This window comes from Bos indicus x Bos taurus, chromosome 22 (assembly GCF_003369695.1).
Source record: "Bos indicus x Bos taurus breed Angus x Brahman F1 hybrid chromosome 22, Bos_hybrid_MaternalHap_v2.0, whole genome shotgun sequence".
Taxonomy (NCBI): Eukaryota; Metazoa; Chordata; class Mammalia; order Artiodactyla; family Bovidae; genus Bos; species Bos indicus x Bos taurus.
Window position 1 is genome coordinate 5,817,220 of NC_040097.1, and position 27,146 is coordinate 5,844,365.

General features: G+C 49.5%; 1 protein-coding gene across 1 annotated transcript in view; it reads right to left on the reverse strand.

Annotated features, from left to right (window-relative positions):
- Positions 1-27,146, reverse strand: part of SLC6A11 (solute carrier family 6 member 11) — a 125,362-nt gene that overhangs the window by 37,829 nt on the left and 60,387 nt on the right. The window contains exon 6 of the mRNA XM_027523938.1: positions 25,254-25,388. Coding sequence (XP_027379739.1) covers positions 25,254-25,388 — 135 coding nt within the window. The remainder of the gene's footprint in view (positions 1-25,253; positions 25,389-27,146) is intronic.

Sequence of the window (27,146 nt, forward strand, 5' to 3'; positions counted from 1 at the left end):
TGTACCTGACAACGGCCTTTGTAGGAGTGAATAATTACATGAAAATCACTTCCTTCCCACCTCTTTTGCAGCCCCCTCCGGGTTGCTAGGCGCCCTGTCTCCTCTGCTCGGCTAATGCCACATACAGATGCGGTGAATACAGTACGGCCATTCGGAGGGAAGGGAGTCCAGGACTGGGGAAGACTGGAGTGGCCCCTCCCCCGTGGATTCAGTGCGGGAAGAGGGCTCCAGAGGGCTCTGGGGAAGACGATTCTGGATGTATTTAAATGCTAATGTGCTGGGCAGCCGGGCAGGTCCAGCGGGAACAGTGGTGGGAAGGGGCAGAGGCTCTTGGCCTGGGAGCCCCACTGGAAACACGCTCTGTGGCCTCTGGCTCCAGTGCCAGCCTGTCCTCGGGCAGCCAGCCCTGCTGGCCGACTCGAGCCCGGCCAGAGGCCCTGCCAGTGCAGTGTCACTGGGTTGAAGGTGGCGCCGTGGGTGGTGAGGGAAGCCCTGGTGTGTCGCCTGACCCTGGCGGCCCCTTCGTGCAGAGCAGGCAGCGGGGTCACTGGGCCGGGCCTTTGCCCAGAGGCTGGACAGCCGCATCCTGGTCACAGAGTGTGGAGGGAGTGGACAAGCAGTTGCTGGCACGGGGCCGATGGCAATGATTTCTGTGCTTTATATGGTAGAACCCCGGGGCTGTGCACGTCTACCCCTTAACCCACTGCATGAGGCAACTGAGCCCCAATTTCGTTGTTTAGTCGCTAAGTTGTGTCTAACTCTCTGCGACCCCATGGACTATAGCTTGCCAGGCTCTTCTGTCCATGGGATTCTCCAGGCAAGAATACTGGAGTGGGTTGCCATTTCCTTCTCCAGGGGATCTTTTGAACGAAGTATCCTGCGTCTCCTGCATTGGCAGGCGGATTCGTTACCACTGAGCCACCTGGGAAGCTCTGAGCCCCACTTTACTATAGGACTAAACAGAGGAGGTTTAGAGCAGCGGGCAGGTTGGGCAAGACCTGAAGACATCATGTTCTCAGCTCTGAACTATTCCCAGGACTGTCCACCCGGCCTGGGGGGCTACATTTTAGGGCAAAGTCTTCTCTCCCCACAAAGTGCTCCTCTAAGAGAGTGCTACTCTGGACAGGACACTCATCACGTAGGATGGTCCTGTTCATTGTAGGAGGTTCAGCATCACTGGGTCCCACTCTCTAAACATCAGAGCTGTCCCATCAGAAAGGAACCAGAATTATACCTCCATGTATTTCTAAATGACCCCATGATAGTGGTCCTACCTCCCCGCTGGGAGAATCATGGAGGTGGGGGAGCCTGAGCTGGCATCCGTGGGGGAGCTGCAGAACCCAACTGCCTTCACTGGGTACACAAGGCCAGGGTCTTCTGGGCCAAACTGTGCTCCGAACTGGCACATTCTCCTGTGTCATCTGAGCAAGTGCTGAGATGCACATGAAGCCTTGTCATCTCCTGCCTTAATCACTGCTCTGCTAAGAACCATGGAGCTGGTTCAGAGGCAGAGAGGCAGGAAAAGAAAGAGCTCAGGAGGAGGCTCCAGGCCCTGGGAGAGCCAACCAGCGGCGCGTATACTCTAGTCTAGAGAAGGGACTTCTTTGGGAGGAAAACAAAAGAGCAAGCAGCCTCGATTGGTGGAGGCATCTGCCCAGAGACAGAGCAGTCAATACGCTTAATGACATCATCATATTTGTTGTGTTTTTTTTTTTTTTTGGTTTGTCTCCCCCACACCAGAACAGAAGCACCAGCAGAGCAGGAAGTTTTGTTTTTTCACTGGTGTATTCCCAGGCCTCTTGTTTTTGCACAGGGTTAAGCACTCAACAAATAGGTACCGAATGCCACCGCTGTTTAGAGTCTCCAGGACACAGGAATGGAGAATTCAAGGCTTATGCAGAGTCCTAGCTGTCAGGCCAAGTGGAGAACATGCTGGACTAGGAGGGTCAGGAATAGGAGGGTCTGACTCCAGGTTATCCTGAAAGTTCCTATGTGTTTTCCCTAAGGCTCTTTCTTTCCTCCTGGCCTCAGTTTTCCAATCTTCAAAATAAGGAAACTGGAATGTAAGGAGACGATAAAGATATATGGCATGCAAATCCCACCCCTATTCCTGTTCAAGGCAGACATTGCTAATCAATCACAGGTTTAGGGTTGGGAGTGAGCTCCCTGTTGCTAGAGGTAATCAATCCAGCAGAGTCAGGGAGGGAATTCTTGGACTGCATTGGAAGTTAGGGTGGAAGGTCTCTGAGGTTTTCTGCTTGTGAGAAACTTGATGGTCACCGGGTCAGTTCCCATCAACAACATTTTCTGAGCATCATGTATCTGCCAGGCATGGCCAATACAGAGATAATTAAGAACGCTGATCCCCTGCTCACTGGCTTGCAATCTAGCATGTATACATGGGAAAAGGAAGTCAGGCAAACACCGTCCCTGGTCACACAGATTCAGGCAGATCTGGCTGAATGCCAGCTCTGCTGGTGACTTCAAGGAGGTCACCCCTTGAGCCTCAGTTTATTTGTGGGTAAAATGGGGACGAGAACAGCTCCAAGCTGCTCTGACATAAGTGGGTATGTGGAGAGTGTGTGCTGGCCTCTGGCTCCCAGTAAACACCCATCCAGAGGAAAGGGCTGAGTGGCCACAGATGGCTCATGACTTCAGGCTTGAGAAGCATCTTTGAAGGGTCTGGGGGCTAAGCAGGTGTGTGTCCCGGGAGGGAAAGCAGAGGAAAGTCAGCTCTTCCTGGCCCAGTCAGGGGGTGGTACAGAGGCCCGGCTCCTACCCACCCCCTGGTGTGAGAGCCCCCCATCCCAGGGCAGGACACCCAGCCCTCTGGCAAAGCCTCAGAACTGCCCCAACAGCCCCCTTCTCAGCCACACCTTCCTCTCCCAGACCCACAGACACACCCCAGGGACTGCAGACCTCAGGGTGCCCCTCTATTTCCCTGGGGCCATGGCGTCCAGGCAGCACTGGAGTGAGAACAAAAAAGAAACCCACCGAGGACACGTGTGAACCTTCGTGCCTCCCTGTGTGAACACTGCCTGGGGATACAGACACCCTTGCTCCCGAAGAAGCAAGGTGGTCGGTTCTCTTCATCATCTCCACTGCAGAGAGCCAGGCCCCTGAGCCCGGGCAGACTCCTTCTGTGCTGGGGGCTTACTAAGCTGACTGCTCATCTCACTGGGTCCTCACCACACTCTGAGCCAGGTGCTGTTTTTATCTCCACCTAAAGCCCAGGAAGGGCTTCCCTGGCGGCTCAGCGGTAAAGAATCTGCCTGCCAAGCAGGAGACGGGTTCTATCCCTGGGTCCAAAAGATTCCCTGGAGAAGAAAATGGCAACCCACTCCAGTATGCTTGCCTGGAGAATCCCATGCACAGAGAAGCCTGGTGGGCTTGGGCTATGGTCCACGGGGTCGCAAAGCGTCTGACACAATTTGGTGACTAAACGACAGTAACAAAGACCCAGAGAGGCTACAGCAGTGGGCCTGGATCAGCCAGCAGGTAGGGGGGATGATCACAACCCAGACCTGTTGACCCCAAAGCCCCTCCCTTCAATCTCCCTGAAGACTCTCACCATGTCAGCCAAGAGGGAGCAGGCAGGGCGACCAGCTTGCTACCCGGTCTCTGCTCCTCCCACGTCCACATCCCAGCGGATGTGGCCCTTGACATCCGGGGGCCTGCCTTGTCCACTCACGCACTCTCCTTTTAGCCCCTACCCCACCCTGTGTCCCAGTCAACCTTTGTGGTCACATGGCCATCTGCTCCGCACCACCTCTCCCCTGCTCATATGAATGGAGAGGTGACAGCTTTAAACAACACCAGATCCTTGGGAAGCTGACTAACAGGGCAAACCCAGGGCACCCAGGAAGAATGCAGAAGCAGGTCTGAAGACTGGGTGAGTGGACGACTGGCAGTGTATGGCCAGCCACCCCGTCACCCACGAGCGCGGAGGCTGTCTTCCTGACCACACAAGGTCAAGGTCATGGAGGACGGGAAAACTGAGGGGATGGGTAAGGTCACATGTGGACTCACGGGAGACGAGAGAGGTGGCCACAACACTCCCTCCCCACTGATGCTGCACGACAGTGGCCTCAGCTCTGGGCAGAGCCACCTGACACAGGACTGTCCTCACTCCTCAGACCCCCCTCACTGACATCCCCTGGCATCTGCTTGAGCAACAAAACCCAGGATGAGCAGGCTAAAAATAAATGAAGATATGGATGTTGAAGCGTTTAGGGGGCAAGGGTGCCGATGTCTGCGACTTAATTTGAAATGAAAGAAAGTGAAAGTGTTAGTCGCTCAGTCCTGTCCGACTCTTTGTGGCCCCTTGGACTGTAGCCCACCAGGCTCTTCTGTCTGTAGGATTCTCCAGGCAAGAATCCTGGAGGGGGTCCTCATTCGCTTCTCCAGGGGATCTTCCCGACCCAGGGATCGAATCTGTGTCTCCCACACCGCAGGCAGATTCTTTACCGTCTGAGCCACCCGGGAAACCCTTACTTTGAAATGTATACAAGGAAATAAAATGGATCGATGGATACAAATCTTGGGAAGGTACTGGATGGAGCCAACACGGCAAAATGTCGAGGCTGAATCTAGGTGGTGGGTGAAGTGGGGTGTTCCCTGTGCAGGCAGAAACAGGACGCTGGACGGGATGCTCTCAGCCCCGCAGCGGGGACTGGCAGGTTCACTGTGGAGATGGGTCCATAGCTTCCAGGAGGACCGCGTCTGCGAGAAAACGTGTGCTCCGTGACCAACACCTCATGAGCAAGGTACTGTGGCTGAACTAAGGAAATCCCTGCTCTGCCCAGGTGACATTCAAGAGCTAAAGCCAGTGTTCAGTCCCCGAACAGAAAACCTAGCAGCTTCCTGGGAGTTACAAGTCTCCTTGACCTCACCTCAAAGATTAAAAACACTTCCATTGTGATTCATGGGTTTATCTGTTGTTGTTGTTCAGTTGCCAAGTCGTGTCTGACTCTTTGTGACCCCATGGACTGCAGGACACCAGGCTTTCCTGTCCCTCACCATCTCCCGGAATTTGCTCAAGTTCGTGTCCACGAAATGGTGAAGCTGAAGCTCCAATACTTTGGCCACCTGATGCAAACAGCCAACTCATTGGAAAAGACTCTGATGCTGGGAAGGACTGAGGGCAGGAGGAAAAAAGGGTGACAGAGGATGAAGGGGTTGGATTTATCTGAGCAGGGCTTAAACCTCACTGTCAGCCATGATTCCTTTCTGGCTGAGGCACAACAGGTTTCCAGGGTTCAAGAGAGGAGCAGGAGTGGTGACTGAGACGGCACAAGGGTGAACTCCCTACCATCGCTTGCTGCACGATTTCCCAGATACACTTGACACTGTCTCTGAGGCATGCGCTCAGAAGCCCGTGTCTGTAATTTGTTGTCCTCATCTATCTTGCTTAGAGGATCTTTACTTATTGCCTCCTTTTGTGTCTTCTCTACGCTGTCACCTATTTCGAGGCATAAACAATGACATGGTAGCCCCTGTCCCAGGCAGCAGCACAGCACTGAGAAGATGAAGGCCTTCTACAGCAGGTATTTAGTGAGCACGTCCTGTGTGCTGGGCAGCATGGCAGCCCCCATGGGGGAGGTATGGTTGGATCAGATGTGGCCCGCGTTCGGCATGGGTAGTCTTGGAAGGTGTATTTTAGATTATCTCTCTAGGGATGTTAACTACTCTTGCTTCGAATGACATTATCCAACCCTCCCTCACCACTTATTCACATGGCCTTGAAAATTCTTTTTTTTCAAATGATGGATTTATTTTTAAACTTTTTATTTTGTATTGGAGTATAGCCAATTAATATCACAACTTAACTTTGTTGCAGGTGGACGGCAAAGGGACTCAGCCATACATATACCTGTATCCATTCTCCCCCAAACTCCCCTCCCATCCAGGCTGTCACATAATATTGAACAGAGTTCCCTGTGCTGGCCTTGAGAACTGTTAATGTGCTACCATCTCTAACCTTGAAGACACATGGGTGATTTATAACATAAACACATTCACCTGCCCACAGATAAATCATCTCCCATCTCAGTCTTACTTTCACAGAGGATATCTTAAAGAGTAATTTCTGGGCTCTGACACCTTTTGTTAATCACACACAAACAACCACTAATAGGAACTTCCTGTCAGCATGAAATAAACCAGGAGAACGGGTCATAAGGGGAGAAAGAAAAGTCAAGGGTCACTGAACATGAAAAGGTGTGAAAATCAGTGATTTTACTCGATGCCCTCATTTTATGACTGAGGGAACTCACTAGGAAAGGACAATATTGTTCTTCAGTAAGGAAGGACAATAGCCCTTCCAGGTCAGTGATGGAGCTGGATCTCTGATCCTGAGCCTGGGAGTTTCCCACTAGGCAACACTGCCTCCGGTGGGCAGGAGAGGGAGGCAAAGGCACAGAGGAAGGAGCTGAACCATGTGAGACATCTCTAAGCACTAAGCACGGAGCGGGAGCAGCGTCCGCCCTCTTTGTGAATGTCCCGCAGGATCAGCGCTTGCCCTGTGGGTCTTTTCAGCACTTGCTTACACATGAGAAGGAAGGGAGGCGGAACATGAGGTTCACACACCAGTGAGTTTTCAGCATCAAAAGTCACAATCCCCAGCAAACTCAGATGCATCAAAGCCTCATCATTGTGCTGCTCACAGACAGAAGAAAGCCTTACTCTCCCTGCCCGTATCTGTGCTGGGTCAGGAATCATCAGACTACGTTGCCTTTGCAAAGCACGCACCTTCCTCAACAAGGAGGAGTCTGGGGAGGCAGACCCAGCATCTTCAAGACAGGAATGGCGTACACCTCTCGGCAGCCCTGTGTTCCTCAGGGCGCCATCGTCCAAGTCGGCCCCCTTGATACTGTCACTGATCAGCTGAGGTGGAGAGGGTCAAGCTTGTAAGGACAGAAGCCCAGAGAGGTTCAGTGATGTGCTCAAGGTCGTGAAGCTAGTGAGTGAGGACCTCATTCCAAGTCTGGTCTAACCTCTTGATTTCATAGTTGAGGAAACAGGCTCAAGGGTGGAAGGGTAATAGATGTTTCAACTGGAGGTTCTATTTCCTCATCCAGGTCTCTCCCAGCTATGGCTGGGGGTAAGTCATCTCCTTGCTCTGGGACTCAAACCCAGACCTGTCCACCAAAGAAGAAGGTGAATCTAGAAACTGACTCTCAAACTTGTTAAGACAGCAAAGAAATGGTCCCCATGGGGCACTTCTGCCAAATACCTTGGTGAATCTGATTTTACTTCATGTGCTGGAAACAAATTTACTGTCAGAAAACATAAGCATGGATCATATGAAATATGAAATCATCCTCACAAATGTATGACTTTATGAATAAAACTGAACCGTTGAATTAAGCATGAATGACTCAAGGCGACTTTCTTTAATTTTAGTTTCCCGCCTGAACTTTTGGTGTGTCGTGTTCAAGGCCAGCAGATGAAGAGTAGCAAATGCCAAGGGTCAAATTTGTTTTTTATGAGAGCTACAGGAAACAAATCCTTATGAAATATAATACACACTGAAAGTTCATAACCAGGCTGAAAAGGAAGATAGAGAATTCCCCCAGATGCCAGAAATGAGAGAGATCAAAGCTGAAAGATGAGGAGAAGGAATAGACTCAGTAACCCATGGGGATATCCAAGTAGACAGATATCTGAGTGGCTGGGGTTTTTAAATTCCTTCCCAAAGATAGTGGCAACCCACTCCAGTACTCTTGCCTGGAGAATCCCATGGGTGGAGGAGCCTGGTAGGCTGCAGTGCATGGGATCACTAGGAGTTGGACACGACTGAGTGACTTCACTTTCACTTTTCTCTTTCACACATTGGAGAAGGAAATGGCAACCCACTCCAGTGTTCTTGCCTGAAGAATCCCAGGGATGGGGGAGCCCTGTGGGCTGCCATCTCTGGGGTCACACAGAGTCAGACACGACTGAAGCGACTTAGCAGCAGCAGCAGCAGTAGCAGCAGCAGCAATGATAGAGTTAAAATCTCAGGCCCAGAAAGAAAACCCAAAGGAGAATAGACAGACTTTCCAATAACTGGCCGTGGGAAAACTGGACAGCTAAATGTAAAAGAATGAAATTAGTATATTCTCTAACACCATATACAAAAATAGACTCAAAATGGATTAAGGATACAAAAGTGAGATTGGAAATCATAAAATTCCTTGAGGAAAACTTAGGTAGAATAGTGTTTGACATAAATCACAGCAAAATTTTTGGTTTTTTGGCTCTGTCTCCTAAAGTAAAGGAAATAAAAGCAAAAATGAACAAATGGGACCTAATTAAACTTGAAAACTTATGCACAGCAAAAGAAATCATCAACAAAATGAAAAAACCATCTACTGAATGGGAGGAGATGTTTGCAAATTATATGACCAATAATGTTTTAACACCCAACATATATAAACAGTTCATACAACTCAACATAAAAAAAAATAAAACAAACAACCCAATTAAAAAATGGGCAGCATAGACGTGTTTCTAAAGAGGACATACAGGTGACCAACAGGCACATGAAAAGAGGCTCAGCACCATCAATCATCAGGGAAATGCAGATCAAGCCACAGTGAGCGACCACCGCACACCTGTCGGAATGGCTGTCACCAAAAGGAACACAAATAACAAGTGCTGGCGAGGATACAGAGCATAGGGAACCCTTGTATACTGTTGGTATAGAGTATGCATATCCACAGGTGCAGTCACTGTGGGAAAACAGTGTTGGGGGAGGTTTCCCAACCAACTAGAAACAGAACCACCATATGACCCAGCAATTTCACTCCTGAGTATATATCTGAAAAAAAAACAAACAAACCACTAATTTGAAAAAATACATATATTCATAGCAGTATTATTTACAATTGCTGAGCTATGGAAGCAGTATAAGTGCCCATCAACAGATGAATGGATAAAGAAGATGTGGTACATTTATACAATGGAATACTACTCAGTCATATAAAAGAATGAGATAATCCCATTTGTAGCGACATGGATGGACTTGGAGGATATTATGCTAGTGAAATAACTAAAACAGAGGAAGACAAACACTATGTGATATCACTTATATGTGGAATCTAAAATACACAACAAACTAGTGAACATAACCAAAAAAGAACCAGACTCACAGACATAGAGAACAAGCTAATGGTTACCAGTGGGGAGACGGAAGGGAGGAAACACAGGGGTAGAAGATTAAGAGATACAAATACCTATGTATAAAATAAGCTACAAGGATATGTAGGGAATATGGCCAGTATTTTGTAATAAGTATAAATGGAGTATAAACTTTAAAAATCACTATATCACAAATCACTATGTTGTACACCTATAAATTACATAATACTGTACAACGACTGTACCTCAGTAAAACAAAATATTTTTTAAAAAGATTTCAAGCCCTGGGCATGACCAGATGCTGAGTGGTTGTACTGTAAAATGTAGGAGCCAGAATGGAGTTGCCCTGTAGTGAATGACGTATCAGAAAACTCTGTGCCTCAGGTCAGGACTCGATCTAGAAGTAACAGGTATGGGTGTGATCACACACTGCTCCTGCAAAGTGGGCATCCAAGTCTAAACTGACACTTTAAAATTACCATCCTTTTCATGAACTAAGAGAGCCTGGTTTTCACAAGCCTTTGCTGAAAGAACTACTAAAGGATGTACTCCAATAAGAAGGAAATTTAATCCATTAGAAAGGAGTGAAAATAGGAAGCAAAGGAATCAGTAAACACCTTGTAAAATTCAAGTAAATATCAACTTTAAATGGTAATAAAGCAGAATTTTAAAAGGGGTGGAAAACAATAACAAGGATAGGGAGAGAGTGGAAGCTGGAGAGAAATTTGTGTCCCATGGTATTTTCCTGTTGAGAAAGAGGACAAAGCTAGTTAAGAGCCACTCTGACTGACTGGGCTCCTGCATCTTCTGTCTTCCCAATGCACTGGAGGGGAGATTCTCTCTTCCCATCCTGGGGCCACGGCAAATGCAGCTACTACAGCTTCCGTGACATGTCACTGGGTGGACCTCCACTGCAGTCCTCTCTGCCCAAGGCAGCGGTGGCCGCAGTTCTGGTCTTCAACATGCAGTCTTTGAACTCTTCTTGAAATAACCAGGTCCCTCTAAGGGGTAGAGGTCTTCTCTGGTGGCTCAGTTGGTAAAGAGTCTGCCTGCAATGTGCGACACCCAGGTTCAATCCCTGAGTTGGGAAGATCTCCTGGAGAAGGAAATGGCAATCCACTCCAGTATTCTTGCCTGGAGAATTCCATGGACAGAGTAGCCTGGTGGGCTATAGTCCATGGGGTCACAAAGAGTCGGACGCGACTGAGTGGCTAACACTTTCTAACACACTCTAAGGGGTAGAGGAAAGAAACCCACAATGCTGACAGCAGGCCTTCAGAGAGCCAGGGCTCACTCGGCCCCTGGTGCAATCTGAGCTTGAGTTTCCACAGACTCTTCTGCTTCTTGGGCCTCTTTCCCTGTAGAACATGAATGTCCAATAGAATGTTCTGCGATGATAGAAACGTTCTGTATCTGCTCTGTCCAATAAGGGAGGGCCCAGGCCCAGGTGGCTATTGAGCACCTGAAGTCTGATATGTGAAACCAAGGAACTGAATATTGACTTGCACTTAATTTCAATTACTTTAAATTTAAATGGTTAGATGTGGCTTGTGGTCACTGTGCTGGATGGTATAGATCTAGAGGGTGGGCATTCCCTGAAGGGATCCGTTCCATTCCCAGATCACCCTGAGAGAGACGGGTGCAGGTCTCTCCCACCCTCTGCCGTGGAGCATGAGTGGGAGCAGGGAGGTGACCCCAACACCCAGGAAATCCTTGCTCACCTGTTTGGCCCCAGCACCTCTGCCTCCCCGACCACACCCCTCACTGATGTGACAGGTCTCAGAATGCTGAACGTGGAATGCTCTTAGACCAGTGCTCCTCAGACTCTCACGCTGTAAAACCAGCAGAAGATACCGCTGAGACTCAGACTCTGATGGGGCAGGCTGGCAGTGGGGCCTGAGGGTCCACATTTCTAACAAGCTCCCATATGAGACTGATGCTACTGCCGGTCTGGGGACCACACTTTGAGCAGTAAGGTTGTAGACAGTTGTCTTGAAATGTTAGTTCGTTCTGCCTACACATATCATGCCGAAGCTGAAGCTGCAAATACTTTGGGCACCTGATGTGAAGAGCTGAATCATTAGAAAAGACCCTGATGCTGGGGAAGATTGAAGGCAGGAGGTGAAGGGGATGACAAAGGACAAGATGGTTGCATGGCATCACTGATTCAATGGACGTGAGTTTGAGCAAACTCTGGGAGATGGTGAAGGACAGGGAAGCCTGGCATGCTGCAGTTCATGGGGTTGCAAAGAGTTGGACATGACTGAGCAGCTGAACAACAACACCACCACCTGCCATGACAGCTAGCATAATAGCTTACGTTAATATCTGTATCTCATCTTCTTGCTGTATCTGTTCTCTAAAGACTTTTAAAAGCATACTCTGTGCGAACAGGATGGGTTAAATCAGTTCATACTGTGCAGCGTCACAAAAATGCCTGAAGCTTTGGTCAAGAAAATAAAATTAAATGCATATTTGTCTCTTACAGAAAATTATAGCCAACGTTTATTGAGCATTTACCATGTGCTGGACACAGTGCTATGCATACAATGCATGAGTATTATCTCATTTAATCCTCATAACAACCCTTTTCACAGAAGACAAAATCAAGGCACAGATAGGCCAAGTAATGCACCTGTGGTCATACAGCTAGTAAGCAGATGAGCCATGGAATCCAAGTAGTCTGATGGGACCCTCACCCTGTACCTGCAGCTTTGGTTGAAAGCTTAAGATCAGGGCATCTCTATGCAAGTCAATGGACTCTTTTAGAGAAACAGATTCTAATGAAATACCTGCGCATAGGTATTCATAGTGGCTTTATTCACAGTGATCAAAATTGGAAGCACCCAAGATGCCCACCGATAGGTGAAAGAATAAACAAATTACGCATTATCCAGACAACAGAATATTAGTCAGAGATAAAAAAGATAAGAGCTTAAGGACACATAAAGACATACAGGAAAGTTAAATTCATATTACTAAGTGAAAGAAGCCAGTCTGAAAAGGCTACATAATGTATGGCATTCTGGAAAAGGCAAAACTGTGGAGACAGGAAAAGGATCAGAGGTTGCCTGGGGTTTGGGGAGGAAGGGGGAGGGATGAACAGGTGGAGCAATTTTAAGGTAGTAAAACTATCCTGAATGATGCGGTAATGAGGATACATGACATCTTTTAAAACCTGCTGCCTGCACAACACAAAGACTGAGCCTGAATGTCAAATACGGGCTTATCGAGCTAATCATACTGTATCAGCACTGCTTCATCAATTGTACAAATGTACCATCTCACCTTTCAAGGACTGAATCAGAGGCTACACACATTTGTTGTTGTTTAGTCTCAACTCTTTGGGGATCCCATGGCCTGTAGCCCACCAGGTTCCTCTGTCCATGGGGTTCTCCTGGCAAGAATACTGGAGTGGGCTGCCATGCCTTCCTCCGGGGGATCTTCCCAAACCAGGGATCGAATCTGCGTCTCCTGCATTGCAGGTGGATTCTTTGCCAATGAGCCACTTGGGAAGCCCACCACATATATATAGGATGTTAATAGTAGGGAAAAGTGTGGCCAAGGGAGAGGAGATGTATGGGAGCTCTGTAGTTTCTGCTTAATTATTCTGTAAAACCTGCTTTAAAAAAGTTTATTAATTGAAAAAGAACATGCTTAATGCACACATTTTTATACCTAACTTTGGAGGGGGGGCCAAAGACCCTCCAGCAATGACGAAACTCCTGTCCCAGAATATATCATTCATCTACCCACTCCACCCACTGCCCTAGAGCCCAGCAAAGGTCTGGCAAGAGTAGATACTTTGTACATTTCTGCTAATTCATTTTAAAAGCAAAGACCCAGCATAAAGCCTGGCATAGGTGTCAGTAATACCTGCCAGATGAACAAACATAAGACTGGAATTCTAAAAAAGTGGCCTAAGGACCCCAGGAGATGGGCTCACAGCTGTTCCCGTCCTGTGCTGCTACGGCCGAGGCCTCATCCTCCGTTGCTCTCGCCAGCCCCAGCTGTGGCCCCTCCCAGTGGCATCTCAAGGGCAAAACCACTGCCTGATTCATTCATCTCTCATACTCCTACCCCACAGGCAGGCCTTGCACACAGGAGGTGCATCCTGAATGCTTGCTGATACCTGTCTCGTGGGCTGCTGCAGGTAGCCAGACACACTCACACAACTGCCCGTGAATCTGTGACATCACAGCAGGAGGGACCTTCACACATCCCCTCCGACACAGCAAAGCCGCTCTCCCACCCCCACGGCAAGGTCACTGGATACATGTCTCCACTTCTGCCCTCTCTATCTCCCACCCCCAGGGCAAGGTCACTGGATACATGTCTCCACTTCTGCCCTCTCTATCTCCAAACTCACTCTATCTGCTCGCTCCTTCTGTGTACCCAGAGAAGTTTGCTTGTGCTGATTCATCTACCCTTATCACATCTATGAGGGGGCAGAAGGCGAGTAAAAGATTGGACTCTGCCCGCAAGAAGCTTACAAGAGAGGAACTGAGCCTGAGAGACGCTCCAGGCCACACAGCAGATGAAGGCGGGTCAGGCAATCAAATGCAGTTCCTTGTGACTCTAAAGCTCTCTGTCACCGAGTTCTGCTGAGCCTCTCATCTGCATAATCTTCTGAAGTTACAGCTCTGTTCATGACTGTCAACCCTTTGTACGGAAACACTCAACAGCTCCCTGTAGACCACTGGGTAAAATCTTCAGCTCTCTGGGCTTGACATCTGGTGTTCCCAATGAAGGGGCCTCAGTCTGCTGTCTGAACCTTATTTCTTGTGATTCCCTGTCACAAAATCTATCCCGTGGCCACAATGAACTACTTACCTTTTCCTCCGTATATGCAGACTTTCTGGGTTTTGCTTTATCTCCAAATAGTCTTCCCTTCCCCATACTTCAAGGATCAAATAAAAGATTTTATGGTTTCATAAAATCTTCTCTGGGACATCCAACTGGAAATAATTTTGGTCTCCTCCGTTTGCAGTCCTTTATCTAAATCACTGTACACCATACACTCATCTATCCGTTCACCCACCTACCCATCCTCCTATCCACTCATACGTCCATCCCTCTATCTACCCACTCACCAACCCAAGCATCCATCCATCCACCCACTCAGGCATTCACCCATCTACCGATCCATCCATCCATCCATCCATCCATCCACTCACTCACTCATCCATCCCCCTATCTATCAATTCACCTACTCATCTACCTATCCATCCACTCATTCAACCACCTACCTACTCATCCTGTATTGACTGGGAGCCTAACACATGCCAATTTCTCTGACAGGTGCCAGGGAGTTGCAGTGGATAAGACAAACATCCTCAGCTTACATGGAGCTGACAATCTAATGCAGGGAGGTTAACAGTGCAGCTTCAACAAATGAACATGAGATTGCTTCAATTGCCATCTGCCCTATGCATAAAATAATACAGAGGCTTGGTTAAAGTCATGAGGTTTAGTGGGGATGTTTGAGCCCAGCTGATCAGATATAACTGTGGAGCAGAGACTATAGGGTGAGAGGGAGCCAGCCACGGGAATATCTGATGGGACAGTGGTCCAGACAGACAGGGTCTGTGATGCTCTGGAAAGAGCCTTGGATGTCCAGGGCCATGTTGGAGATGGGACCAGGCCATAGAGGGGTTCCTTAGCCTCGGTCATGGTTGAGTAGTCTGAATTCTAATTCTAGTGTAAGGAAAAGCTGCTAGGACTTATAAGCAGGAGAGTCAGACTTCTGCTTCTGGTCCTGACTGAGTGACTGGAAAGGAATGGCCCTCCTGCCATAAGCAGGTATCAGAACAGACAAAAACAGAACCATTTTCAGGCAGTAGATAACACTCAGGGCAAGACTATTATCCCTGAGAGATGGGGCGATGCCAAAAGGGGTATGCTGAGCCCTCTGCCTGGGGACAAGAACTGGAGCCCAAACAGAGCACAGAGTCCCGTCACACTGAACAGGCAGGGCCAGAGGGTAGGGCAGCTGATGTAACCGGATGCTACAGTGTACGGCACAGGGAAGGGGGAGCTGGGCAGAGCAGGGGCCCTGTATGTCCATGTGGAGGTTCCTGAGAGGCTGTGGCTGGGCTGAAAACATCCAGGGTGAGACCACGAAGGCTCCCCAGGGAGCACTGCTCGGGGCTGACAGTGCAGGAGCACACTTGAGGCCAGACACGGCCAGAGAGAGAGCAGAGTCAGAGGGTTGGGCTCCCGCCCTGCCGGAGTGGACAGGTCTGGCCAACACCAAGCATTCACTCATCCTTGGTACCTGGCTGAGACAAAGCAAGACCTTCCCTTAGGGAAAGAACCATGTCCTAAAGCAGGGTTTCTGTACTGTGGCACTATGGACATTGGCGACCCACAATTCTTGGTTGCAGGGACTGTCCTGTGCCTTGTAGAACATTTAACAGCATCCCCGGCCTCTACTCACTAGATGCCAGTAACCGTCCCTCCCCACAATCAAGTTGCAACCTTCAAAAATGCAGACATTTCCAAGTGTCTCCTGGGAGGCAAAACTTCCCTAGTTGAGACCCATCACTCTAGAGTAATCACTACTCTAGAGCCATCCTTAAAAAGCCTAAAGCCAAGCCCTGGAAAGATCTACAGGGGAGATGGAGTTGAGAATCCCATTAAGCCCTACTCAGTCCTATTAAGTTAGAGGAGCTTGACAAACAGCTTGGGATTTCCACCGACTCACACTAAAAAACAAATCTGAACTTATACAAGTTTAAGGTGATCAGCCAGTAACTGAATTATCTATTAAAATAAAACCCAACTCCTCTTCACAGGAAGATAACAAATCCAGAATGTTGACAACATATTATCCACAATATTCAGTCAAAAACTACCGGACATGGGGCTTCCCTGGTGGCTCAGGGGTGAAGAATCTTCCTGTTTATGCAGGAGATGCAAGAGATGCAGGCTCGATCCCTGGATCTGGAAGATCCCCTGGAGAAGGAAATGACAAACCCATTCCAGTGTCCTTGCCTGGGAAATCCCATGGACAGAGGAGCCTGGCAGCTACAGACCACTGTTGTTGTTGTTCAGTTGCTCAGTCATGTCCAACTCTTTGCAACCCCATGGACTCTAGCACGCCAGGCTTCCCTGTCCTTCACCAACTCCAGGAGCTTGTGCAAACTCATGTCCATTGAGCCAGTGATACCATCCAACCATCTCATCCTCTGTCGTCCTCTTCTCCCGCCTTCAATCTTTGTCCGCATCAGGATCTTTTCCAACTAGTCAGTTCTTCCATAAGGTGGCCAAAGTATCGGAGCTTCAGCATCAGTCCTTCCAATGAACACCCAGGACTGATCTCCTTTAGGATGGGCTGGTTGGCTCTCCTTGCAGTCCAAGGGACTCTCAAGAGTCTTCTCCAACACCACAGTTCAAAGGCATCAATTCTTCGGCGCTCAGCTTTGTTTATGGTCCAACTCTCACATCCATACATGACTACTGGAAAAACCATGGATCTAGTCCATGACTAGAGGACTAGTCTAGACTAGTCTAGATCTAGTCCATAGACTAGAGTCCATGACCTTTGTCAACAAAGTAATGCCTCTGCTTTTTAATATGCTGTCTAAGTTGGTCATAGCTTTCCTTCCAAGGAGCAAGCATCTTTTCATTTCATGGCTGCAGTCACCATCCATAGGGTTGCACAGAGCTGGAGGCGGCTGAGGTGACTTGGCAGGCACATGGTGGTTAGGTTGATAACACCCCTCGAGTTCCTGAGGTGTCTGCCTGATGACTGGAAGGAGCACACCTGTGCCAGGTGCATCCCAACCCCTGCACAGCCCGCCACCACTGTCATCACTGACTTTACTGTGTCTCTTTCCAAGGAGACTGTCAACCAACCCCTTGAAGATAAGAACAACATGTGATCTGATTCTGCCTCCCCATGCTTGGTTCTGAGTGGAAAACACACCTGCGTGGTGGAACCATGACCCTAACCCAGGATCAAATGAAGTGAAAGGAAAACTTTGGGGGATTTTCAGTCCCAAGGAGTGAGGTTTGCAAGCACCCATGTCAGTGAGGTTTGCAATCTTTTCCAAAATATATCCAATGTCTCTAAGTCAGTATCAGTTCTGTAAATACTGGTTTGAACGTCCAACAGCTAAAAGACCCATTTTGCCTTGGGTCTGAACCTGGAATCAGAGTATACTGCCACCAGGTGGCAGCAATTCCATGGTCCCATCCCTGAGGTTCATCAGTTCAGTTCAGTTCAGTCGCTCATTCGTATCAGACTCTTTGCGATCCCATGGACTGCAGCACGTCAGGCTTCCCTGTCCATCACCAACTCCCGGAGCCTACTCAAACTCACGTCCATCACATTGGTGATGCCATCCAACCATCTCATCCTCTGTCATCCCCTTCTCCTCCTGCCTTCAATCTTTCCCAGCATCAGGGTCTTTTCCAATGAGTAAGTTCTTGGCATCAAGTGGCCAAAGTATTGGAGTTTCAGCTTCAGCATCAGTCCTTCCAAGGAATATTCAGGACTGATTCATCAGGTAGGTTTTAAAAAAAAAATTATTTACTTTAATTGTAGGATAATTACCTTACAACATTGTGATGGCTTTTGCTGTACATCAACATGAATCAGTCATAGGCATACATGTGACCCCTCCCTCCCGAACCCCGCCTCCCACTGCCCCCCCACCCCATCCCTCAGGTTGTCACAGAGCACCAGCTTTGGGTTCCCTGCATCACACATCAAACTCCCACTGGCTATTGATTTTACATGGGGTAATGGATGTTTCAGTGCTATTCTCTCAAATCATCCCACTCTCTCCTTCTCCCATCGTGTCCAAAAGCCTGTTCTTTATGTCTGTTTCTCCTTTGCTGCCCTGCACCTTGGATCATTGGTACCATCTTTCCAGATTCCATATACATCAGATAGGGTTTTAAACCAGGGTCTTGTTTTCCTTGACTTGTCCCCCAGTCAGGTGGAGAGAGGGGAAGACTTGGCGTTCTGAGGGCTTTCTCTGGGCATCGTCCAACCCTGTCCCCTTAGCTGCAGGCTCCAGTTCCCTCCGAGAGGAGGTTGTCTTGGGGTGGTTGTCCCTGACTTGGGAAAGCAGACCCCGGGACTTGGATCTGTGACAGGCCTTTCTGTTCCTGCCCTGAAAACACACACTCGAAACACAAAGAAGAGCGAGAGTGGCAGAAATCTGGGGCAGGGAAAATGTGATTTCCTGCAAGAGCCCCTCCACTCCCCCAAAGACTGAAAAGGCAGAAAATAAAAATTTGAGGGGGGGAAAAATGGAGTGGAAGCACTTCACACTTGAGAGAGAACACAGGGCTGACAGAGAAGACAAATAGATGTTTAGAAAGTTATAACAGACCACGGAATGCAAATTGCCAGGGGACAAAGGCGGCGAGCTGCTGTGTCGCTTCAAGTGCTTGACAAGAAACTTAATTACTAGACCCGCGATTAGAGGCGCTCGGTTCTGAGTTCAAGGCCTCCCCCTTGGGCTGTGGGGCCTGGGCTCATCCTGGCCAGAGCCAGTGGCATGGACACAGAAGGAGGAACACTGCCGAGTGCCTGATGCCCTACTATGTGCCAGGCCCTGGCCAGGCACCCACACTGAAACTGAAGGTGTGTTTGCCTTCCAGGCGTGCTGGCTTCACGGCTGCCGTGTGCAGCACATGTTCATACCTGCGTGGACAGGTGACAGCCCTGAGCTCAGAGAGGGATGGGCTGAAGGCTGCCCAGGAACTCAATGGCAGGAGAGTCTCAAATTTCCTTCCCACTGCACTGAAAATCCCTCTCTCTGAACCCCCAAGCATGGCACGTGCTATGTCACCATAATGCAAAGTCACACAGACTGGTAGGAACTGTCCTTCCTTTCCTCGTTCATTCATTCAAAATAGATTTACTGAGCGTGTATGGTGCTGCAGGCACTGGAGATCTAACAGTGACTATAACAGGTCAATCCCTGCCCTCACGGACCCTACACTGTCGCGCGTGGCGGACAGTGATACACAATGAATAAAGTCTCAACGTTGGCAAGTGCCACAGAGGAGTCAGAGCCGGAAAGGTGGGTGGGATGTGCGGGGGGGTGGGAGGGAGCGGCGGTTTGAAACCAGGCGGGCGGGAAGCCCTCAGGGACACAACAGCCCTGCAGACCTGGAGACCACGTCCATGGCTCTCTCGACACCACAGTGTCCCATGATGAAGGCATTCTCCTGGCTCCCAGCACTCAGCTCTTCACCTGTTTTCCATTTCTGGAGTTCTCTCTGCTGCCTCACTAGCTTAGGAGAGAGGAGAAGGGGACTGCTGTGAACACCGCCCCCCCACCCCCACCCAGCCCCACAATCAGTTTTCATGGAGAATCCCTGCTCAAGCTCAGAGCGGCCAGGAGGGCCCCTCAAAGGGAACTGTCCCTTGTTAAAGGCCCCGAGAGCTGGTGTCCAGAGCTCTGCATCAGTCAGGCTCCCTGTGTCCCTTTGCAAACGTAAATGACACAGTAAATAGGCATGTCTGAGCCCCTTGTAAGTGGGAAGGAAGGGGGGCTGGGCCGGATCTGGAATTAACGGAGATCTCGGACCCTGTAGAGGCTGCATCTGAACTCCTTGTCACCCTGGCTGGGATGCTGGCAGAAGAGCATCCCCATGGGGCAGGAAGACACCCTGGGGACCCCCCTTCTGTGCGTCACTGCCTCCCCTCCCCTGTTGACCCGCACAGGCACTGCCCCTCCCACCACAAGCCCCAGGCTTTAGGGAACGCCAAACATGTCTGCAGAAAAGTGACGCCCTGACAGTGAGGTGCAGCCCCCCAGTTATCACTGGAGCCCCGGGACAGGGCTGGCTGCAGCAGGCTGCAGAAGAGACCAGGTGACTTGAGGGTTCTGTCCAACGCCTGCAGCCTCAGCCATCAGCATCCCCCAAGCCCCCACCCAGCGAGCCTCTGGGGGCAAGAGCAGGAAAGTGACGGCAAGAGTGCAGCCGCTCCCCATCCCCTGGGATGGATGTAGACAAGGCTGATCGGTCCCTGGCTTTGGCACAAGGACGGTTATCAGTAACAAGCTGCCCGATTCTCCTCAACAGACGGAAAGGAAGGAGGAGGCTGTGATCTTGCCTGATCCCACATCCTCTTTTCACAGGGAGAGGAACTCGGGTGAGGAGGGGAGACTCTGCTCTCTTGCACCAGACGGTGGGACCCCTGCAGGGAAGGGGGTCTTGCTCATTCTATACACTGAGTGTCTGACACATGTGCTCATATTGGGTTCAGGGCTTGGTTCAGTGTGAGCAAGGCCTGTGGGCAAGGCCTCTTTCCACAGCATGGATAAGTCCCAGGGAACAGGCAGAATGGTGACCTTTTCTAGACTTGTAAGTAGCCAGTGAAATCACTAAGCGGAGTTCTTCCATGATGTACTTTGTCAACACAGGTTTCACTTTTTCCAAGGATAATCCCTTATTGCCACAATGTCGATTTACTTTAAACAATGACAAAAAATATGTATCAGCTGGTAATTAAACCCATCCAGACTGTTTTGCGGAGAAGGCAATGACAACCCACTCCATTACTCTTGCCTGGGAAATCCCATGGACAGAGGAGCCTGGTAGGCTACAGTCCATGGGGTCGCTTAGAGTCGGACACGACTGAGCGACCTTACTTTCACTCTTCACTTTCATTCACTGGAGAAGGAAATGGCAACCCACTCCAGTGTTCTTGCCTGGAGAATCCCAGGGACAGCGGAGCCTGGTAGGCTGCAGTCCATGGGGTTGCACAGAGTCGGACACGACTGAAGCGACTTAGCAGCAGCAGCCAATTTGAGGGGTTGGAGTAGGAGGGGAGGATATTAAAATAGTTTTAAGAAATGAAAAAAAAATAGTGCCCTTGGCTTCTTCATGGTCTGGAACATGTACCCAGTTGTAACTGGGTGGTACGGATACTCACCTCCTTTCATTTAGGAGTTGACCTGCCCAGAACCCAGGGACTCTTGGCCTCTAAGTCCTCATTGGGTTGCTCAGTTGCTGTGTGGCCACAGGCAAGTGTCCCAGCCTCTCTGACCTGAGTCTCTCTGCCTGCCAAGTGGATGCTCTAGCTAGGACACTGTGACTCTGCTGCCTGCTCATGGGCTGCCCTCTCTCAGCACAAGGAGACAAGCTTTGCGTGGTGCATCCGTCTCCAAAGGTGGAGGGACTGTCAAAACCTTCACATACACTCCACGTGCCTGTACGCTCCACTGCCCACCTTTCAGCCCCCAAGGCAGATAGAGAGCTGGTTCAGGGCTGCTCCCATCTCCCTTTCCAGCCATGCCGAGCCCTTCCTGCAACACACCTAGCTTTCAAAAACACTAGGTACATGGAGTGCTGTTTGCCTTTCCCTGTGGGGTCACTATCCTTATCTATGCAGCAGACAATCAGCGATGACTATTGCTTTTTAGTGGAGCTACACACATGGCGGTGTGGGAGAAGACTCTCCAGAGTCCCTCGGACAGCAAGGAGATCAAACCTGTCCATCCTAAAGGAAATCAACCCTGAAGATTTGTTGGAAGGACTGATGCTGAAGCTCCAATACTTTGGCCACCTGATGCGAAGAGCTGACTCATTGGGAAAGACTGAAGGTGGGAGGAGAAGGGGACGACAAGAGGATTGAGATGGTTGGATGGCATCACCAACTCGATGGACATGACTTTGAGCAAACTCTAGGGAGAGTACAGGACAGAGAAACCTGGCATGCTGCAGTCCACAGGGTCACAAAGAGTCGGACGCGACTTAGTGACTGAACAACAACACAGCAAACAGCAAACATATCCATGTCTTGGCCCATACTGATGGAGAAACAACAATTACTACAGCTCACAGATCTGGTGAGCTGGAGGTTTTTAGACTTCTTGCTAAAGCAACAAAACATTTCTTTAAAAGCCAAAATAGCTCTGGCTCTTACATTCATTCAGCAAACATTTATTGAGCTACTGTGTAACAGGAGCTTCTATGTCTTGCTAAGCCCTTTCCACCGAATGCAGGATGGTAAGGGTGGGAGGTCTTGGGACCCTTGATAAAGGGAGTCACATGGTTTCTGCCTCCACTACTCAATTCTATCTTTGACTTGTGCCTTTGGAGACCCACAGACGATACGTAAAAAAATAACAGTACCATGGCCAATGCTCCAGTAAGACCTTATTTATATAAACGGGCGGAGGGCTGAATTTGACCAGAAGGTCATAGTTTGCCAACCCACACTCATAGAAAACTCAGGGCTCTCCAAGTCTGTTTTGAAAACCATTGAGTGAATTCACCCTTTCATGTCATCTGTGGGGAACTGAGGCCCAGAGGGAGAAAGGAGAAGGAACTTGTCCAAGGTCACTCAGGACCAGAGGAAGAACCCAAGCCCTGACTCCCAGCCCCATCACTCTAAGTGGTCACGCTCCACAGAACAGCCTTGCAGGTGAGTGCTGGCTGGGGACCCAGACGCTTTATTAAAGGAAGAGCTGGTAGGTAACTGGGATGATTAGGGTAGATGGTCTGAACAGGGAACCGCCTGGCCTCGCCTTTGTTCTTCGCCTGTGGGCATGCGTGTGTCTGTGTGTGCACGTGTGTCCATGTGCAGGGCTCCAAGGCCGGGAGAGACTGAGGGCGGGAGGAGAAGGGGCAGCAGAGGCTGAGATGGCTGGATGGCATCACCAACTCAGAGGACATGAGTTTGAGTAAACTCTGGGAGATAGTGGAGGTCAGGGAAGCCTGGCATGCTGCAGCCCGTGGGGTCACAGAGAGTCAGACACGACTTAGCAACTGAACAACACTAAGACTGTAGGTATCACAGTCGGGTTTTCACAAACTTTTCTGATCATCAGGGTGGTCACTGAAGCCTGTTAATAATATAGACACCCATGTGCCATCTCAGCCCCACAACAATGCATCCCAATGTGTGCCAAGGTGTCTCGGGGATCAGCCAGGTTTGGAAGCTCTGGGAGATGCTTGGGACCAGCTGACCCTGAGGACCAGGAGAAGGAAGCCAGTGAGCAGAGGACAGAACAGGATGGCCGTCCTGGGTGAAGGCAGAATTCGTGGACATAACAAAAATACACAGACCGGTGATTTTGGAAATCTGTTTTCCAAAACTGCTTCTTCAACTGAGCCCTTGGCATCAGAGGTTGGAGTTGGAGAGGCCAGCTGTCAGGAGCTCATTTCCTTCTTCCTAGGGATTCTGCCTGCAACTCAGGTGGCTGCTGTCAGCAGCCTAGTGGGGTCTGAGCCTCGGGGCCCTCACGGTGTGGCAAACTGAGACAGAAATGAACACACAGGCCCGTGCCACCATCCGCTTTAATCCACTGTAATGAGCTATACCTGAGCTGCACAAACCAGGCCTCCTCAAACATTCCCACCCCTACCTTCCTAACAGGGGGCAGCCTTAGCCGAGACCATAAACGTGACATCTGTGAAATGAAAATATCTCCTGCCATATTAACAAACAAGAAATGTCACAGCCATCAGAGATTTCTGGCCTCCAAATGTGAATGAGGGCTCCCCAAACTGCAACCCAGCAGATGCTACCACCCCTCAAGGTGACTGCTGAGGCGCTGGGGGAATGCAAGAAGCAAGGTGAAGAAGGGGACAGGATTGTCCCCAAACAGCTGAGGTGCAGAGGAAAGGAATGAATTCAGTGAGCCCAGAGGCTTGCATCTTCCCATATATAGAATGCTAAATTCTTTAACTTGATATGTGATCTTTGCTGTTCAGACCACCTGCTCCCTTTGTTGCAAACTTGTAGATAGCTTGACTTCCCCTCCTATCTCCTTGGAGCAGTTTTGTCAAAGCTACTGAGATGCTGGTCTTCCCAGGCTTGGAGTCCTAAACATTCCCACCAAATAAAGTAACTCTCTACTTTCAGGTCATGACTATATTCTTTATTCGACACATCTCTTGCAAGCTTTGTAATCAGCTGAACACAGATTCTACACTCTACTCTGTAATCTGTGTTTGTTTTCACAGAAAAACGAGCGCCTCCTCACCCACTGGGATATCTGTGAGTATGTTATTTCACATGTTGGAGCTGCCAGGGGGCCCTCAAATAACACTGAGACCTGGGACCCCCCCTGCCCCGGCCCAGAGAGTTTGCTTTCATTGCTCTGGGTTGTGCTCTGGGAATTGGGATTTTTTAAAGCTCCCCAGGGCTTTCTAACAAGTGGTGGGGGTTGTTAGGGGACAGCATCCCCTAAGATGCTGTCTTCATCTCTTATCTAACACCCTCAGGCACACACACCACCCCTGCCCACCTGGAGATGCTTCAGCATAAACAGTTCCACCCAGGATTCAGAATGGCTGATGCCTTTCCAAAGACAACTAACAGCTTGGCCAGTTTTTAAGAGAAACTGGGTCTTGGCAATTTTCTTTGTGGGGGGTTTGCTCACGGGTCACCGGTTATTTTCTTTCTGTGAGCAAACCCCCTGCAAAGAAAATCACCAAGACCCAGTTTCTCTCAGAGAACCACGGCTGCAGAGATCTGTGTTCTCAGGTGGGGGGAAAAAGTGTATTTTTATTTTTACTGGCCTCTAACTGAGCAATTCCTTCCATTATGAATGCAGGCACTAGACCACCGTCCAAGCAGCAGTCTGCATACGTGTGCTTAGTCGCTCAGCTGTGTCCAACTCTCTGCAACCCCAAAGACTATAGCCTGCCAGGCTCCTCTGTCCATGGAATCCTCCAGGCAAAAATACTGGAGTGGGTTATCATGCCCTTCAACAGGAGATTTTCCTGACCTAGGGAATGAACCTGGGTCTCCTGCATTATAGGCAGATTCTCTACTGTCTGAGGCACTAGGGAAGCCCTGTTAGCAGTAGAAATGCCAGATATTTTCATATCACGGGATAGATATCTCCAAATACCATTTATACTCATCACTGCTTTGAAATCATGGAAATTATTCATCATATGCTGGATCTTGCTACACTGTGCTGTGCTGTCGCTTGCTACTTGACCGTGTCACAAAATCTGTCTTTTCTCATGTTTTGGTGATTGAAAAATTTCAATATATCTGATTCCCTGTTTTATGCATTGAGAAGCATTATTCTGAGAAGGAGGCCATAGACCTTCCAACTACTCGATAGGGCCACTGAGCCTCCATGGAGAAGCCTCCGTGGAGGTGGCAGGTGGCTGTGAACGGAGCCAGCAACTCTTACCTGTGGGTCGGAGAGCCGGGAGAGGTCGGGGTACAGGTAGAACTTGACGCCTTCGGAGGCCCCAGGCAACGTGACCCCTCGGATCAGAAGGATCAGCAGCATGACATAGGGGAACGTCGCGGTGACATACACCACCTGCCAGGAGAGGAGGGCAAGGGTCAAGAAGGGGTGATGATGATGGGCAATGCAGCAGCACCCCCCACCCAACTTCTCGCTGGCAGCAAAGGGCTGCCCAGTGCAGCAGCAAGAGCTCTAACACACGTGTTCTCCCCTCAAGGCCAGATCTTGCAGTGAGCATCTCCTGAGAGCCCATGGGTGGTGCTGGATCAGTGGTCCTCTCCAATCTTCTTCTGACTGGCACCGAAGAAATACATACATACAATACCACAACCCATACACACGAAGAGCCAAGACAGGAAGTTTTGCAGACTCATGCTCATCTCACATGTGTGATGCACTCTAAGACTTCCTATCAGATGGTTCCATTTGAAAAAAAAACTGGTCATGATCCTTTAAATTCACATCTCAATTTACCAACGGGTCAAGACACACGTTTTCGAAAATCACTGCTCTTAACAGAAAATCAAGTTTTCTTAGCCAAAGACAGGACAGAAGAAGATAGAATAAAACAGAAGGGCATGGGAAGGGGAGAGGAGGCTGGGGAGCTGTGAGGGCGCTTTTTTCCTGGAATCACTCCGGCATGGTCCACCTGGAAGGAGGAAACTGATGAACCTGATTGGCCCCTGCAGCCCAAGGATTCTGTGCAAGAATCGAGGCAGGGAAACAGACAGAATCTTCCCCAAGCATCCTTGAGCAGGAGCAGCTTCGAAGGAAATGGCCACAGCGTGATGGATCACAGGAGTTCCTGTCTGCCCAGGGTGCCCTCAGGACTCAGTGCCCGCTCCTGGTCACGTTCGTCCTCCTGCACATCCTCTCCTCCAATCACTTGGCTCCTCTATTTAGAGCAGCAACTTGTTAACCTCTGGGGGCTGCAGACACTTCAGGGACTCTCCTGACAACTGTGGACAGACTCCCCCTCTCCGTTCACAGATCACGCACACCAGCTTTTGGATGGCCCAGAGGCTCCGATTCCTCAGGTAAAGGACCTACGTATGATCTTAATCCCTCCATCACTCTGGAGCCTCTCACCCCTTTGCAAGGCAGGGTTTCTTCTACCAGTGGCTCAGGCCTTCACGCTACTCATTTATTTACAATATTTACTTACTCATCCCTCTACTCACTCACACCCACCCCCAACACTCCTATGAACGGAGCACTGAGCTAGACTTCTGGATTAAGTGGGGGGTGGTCACAGAATGCAGGTTTCTGTTCAAGAGGCTTCCCCACTGGTAAAAAAAAGAAAATACAGACATGTACGTAGGTAGATACAGCATCCACTGTGTAACTGGGGGAACACAGAGGATGGTGGAGCACAGAGAAGCGAGTAGCTAACCTCAGGGACAGGCAGGGAGGGCTTCTTCTGGGAGGTGATCCAGCTGTTGACCCATAAAGGATGAAGAGGAGTTTCAGGACACAGGAAACTTGGAGAAAAGGAAGAAGGAAGAAGTAAAATCCTACTGCATGCTGGACACTTTACACATGACGGCAGAAATGGCTATGTTTATTCACCACTTCCACACGCCAGTCATTCATTCTTCAGATAGGTATGATTATCCTCTTACTAGATATGAAGAAGATATCTAGCATCCTAGATGCTAACTCAGGATGGCCCAGCTAGGAATAGCTGATGTGGATTTAGAAGGAGGCCTGTGGTAAAGGTCATGACTTCAAGGTCATGTGATCAACCATTGGGCTGTGTATGTGACTCTCATGACAGCAATGCAAATTCAGTGTTATTTCCCCCATTTTTAGAGATGTGACTCTCAGAGAAGT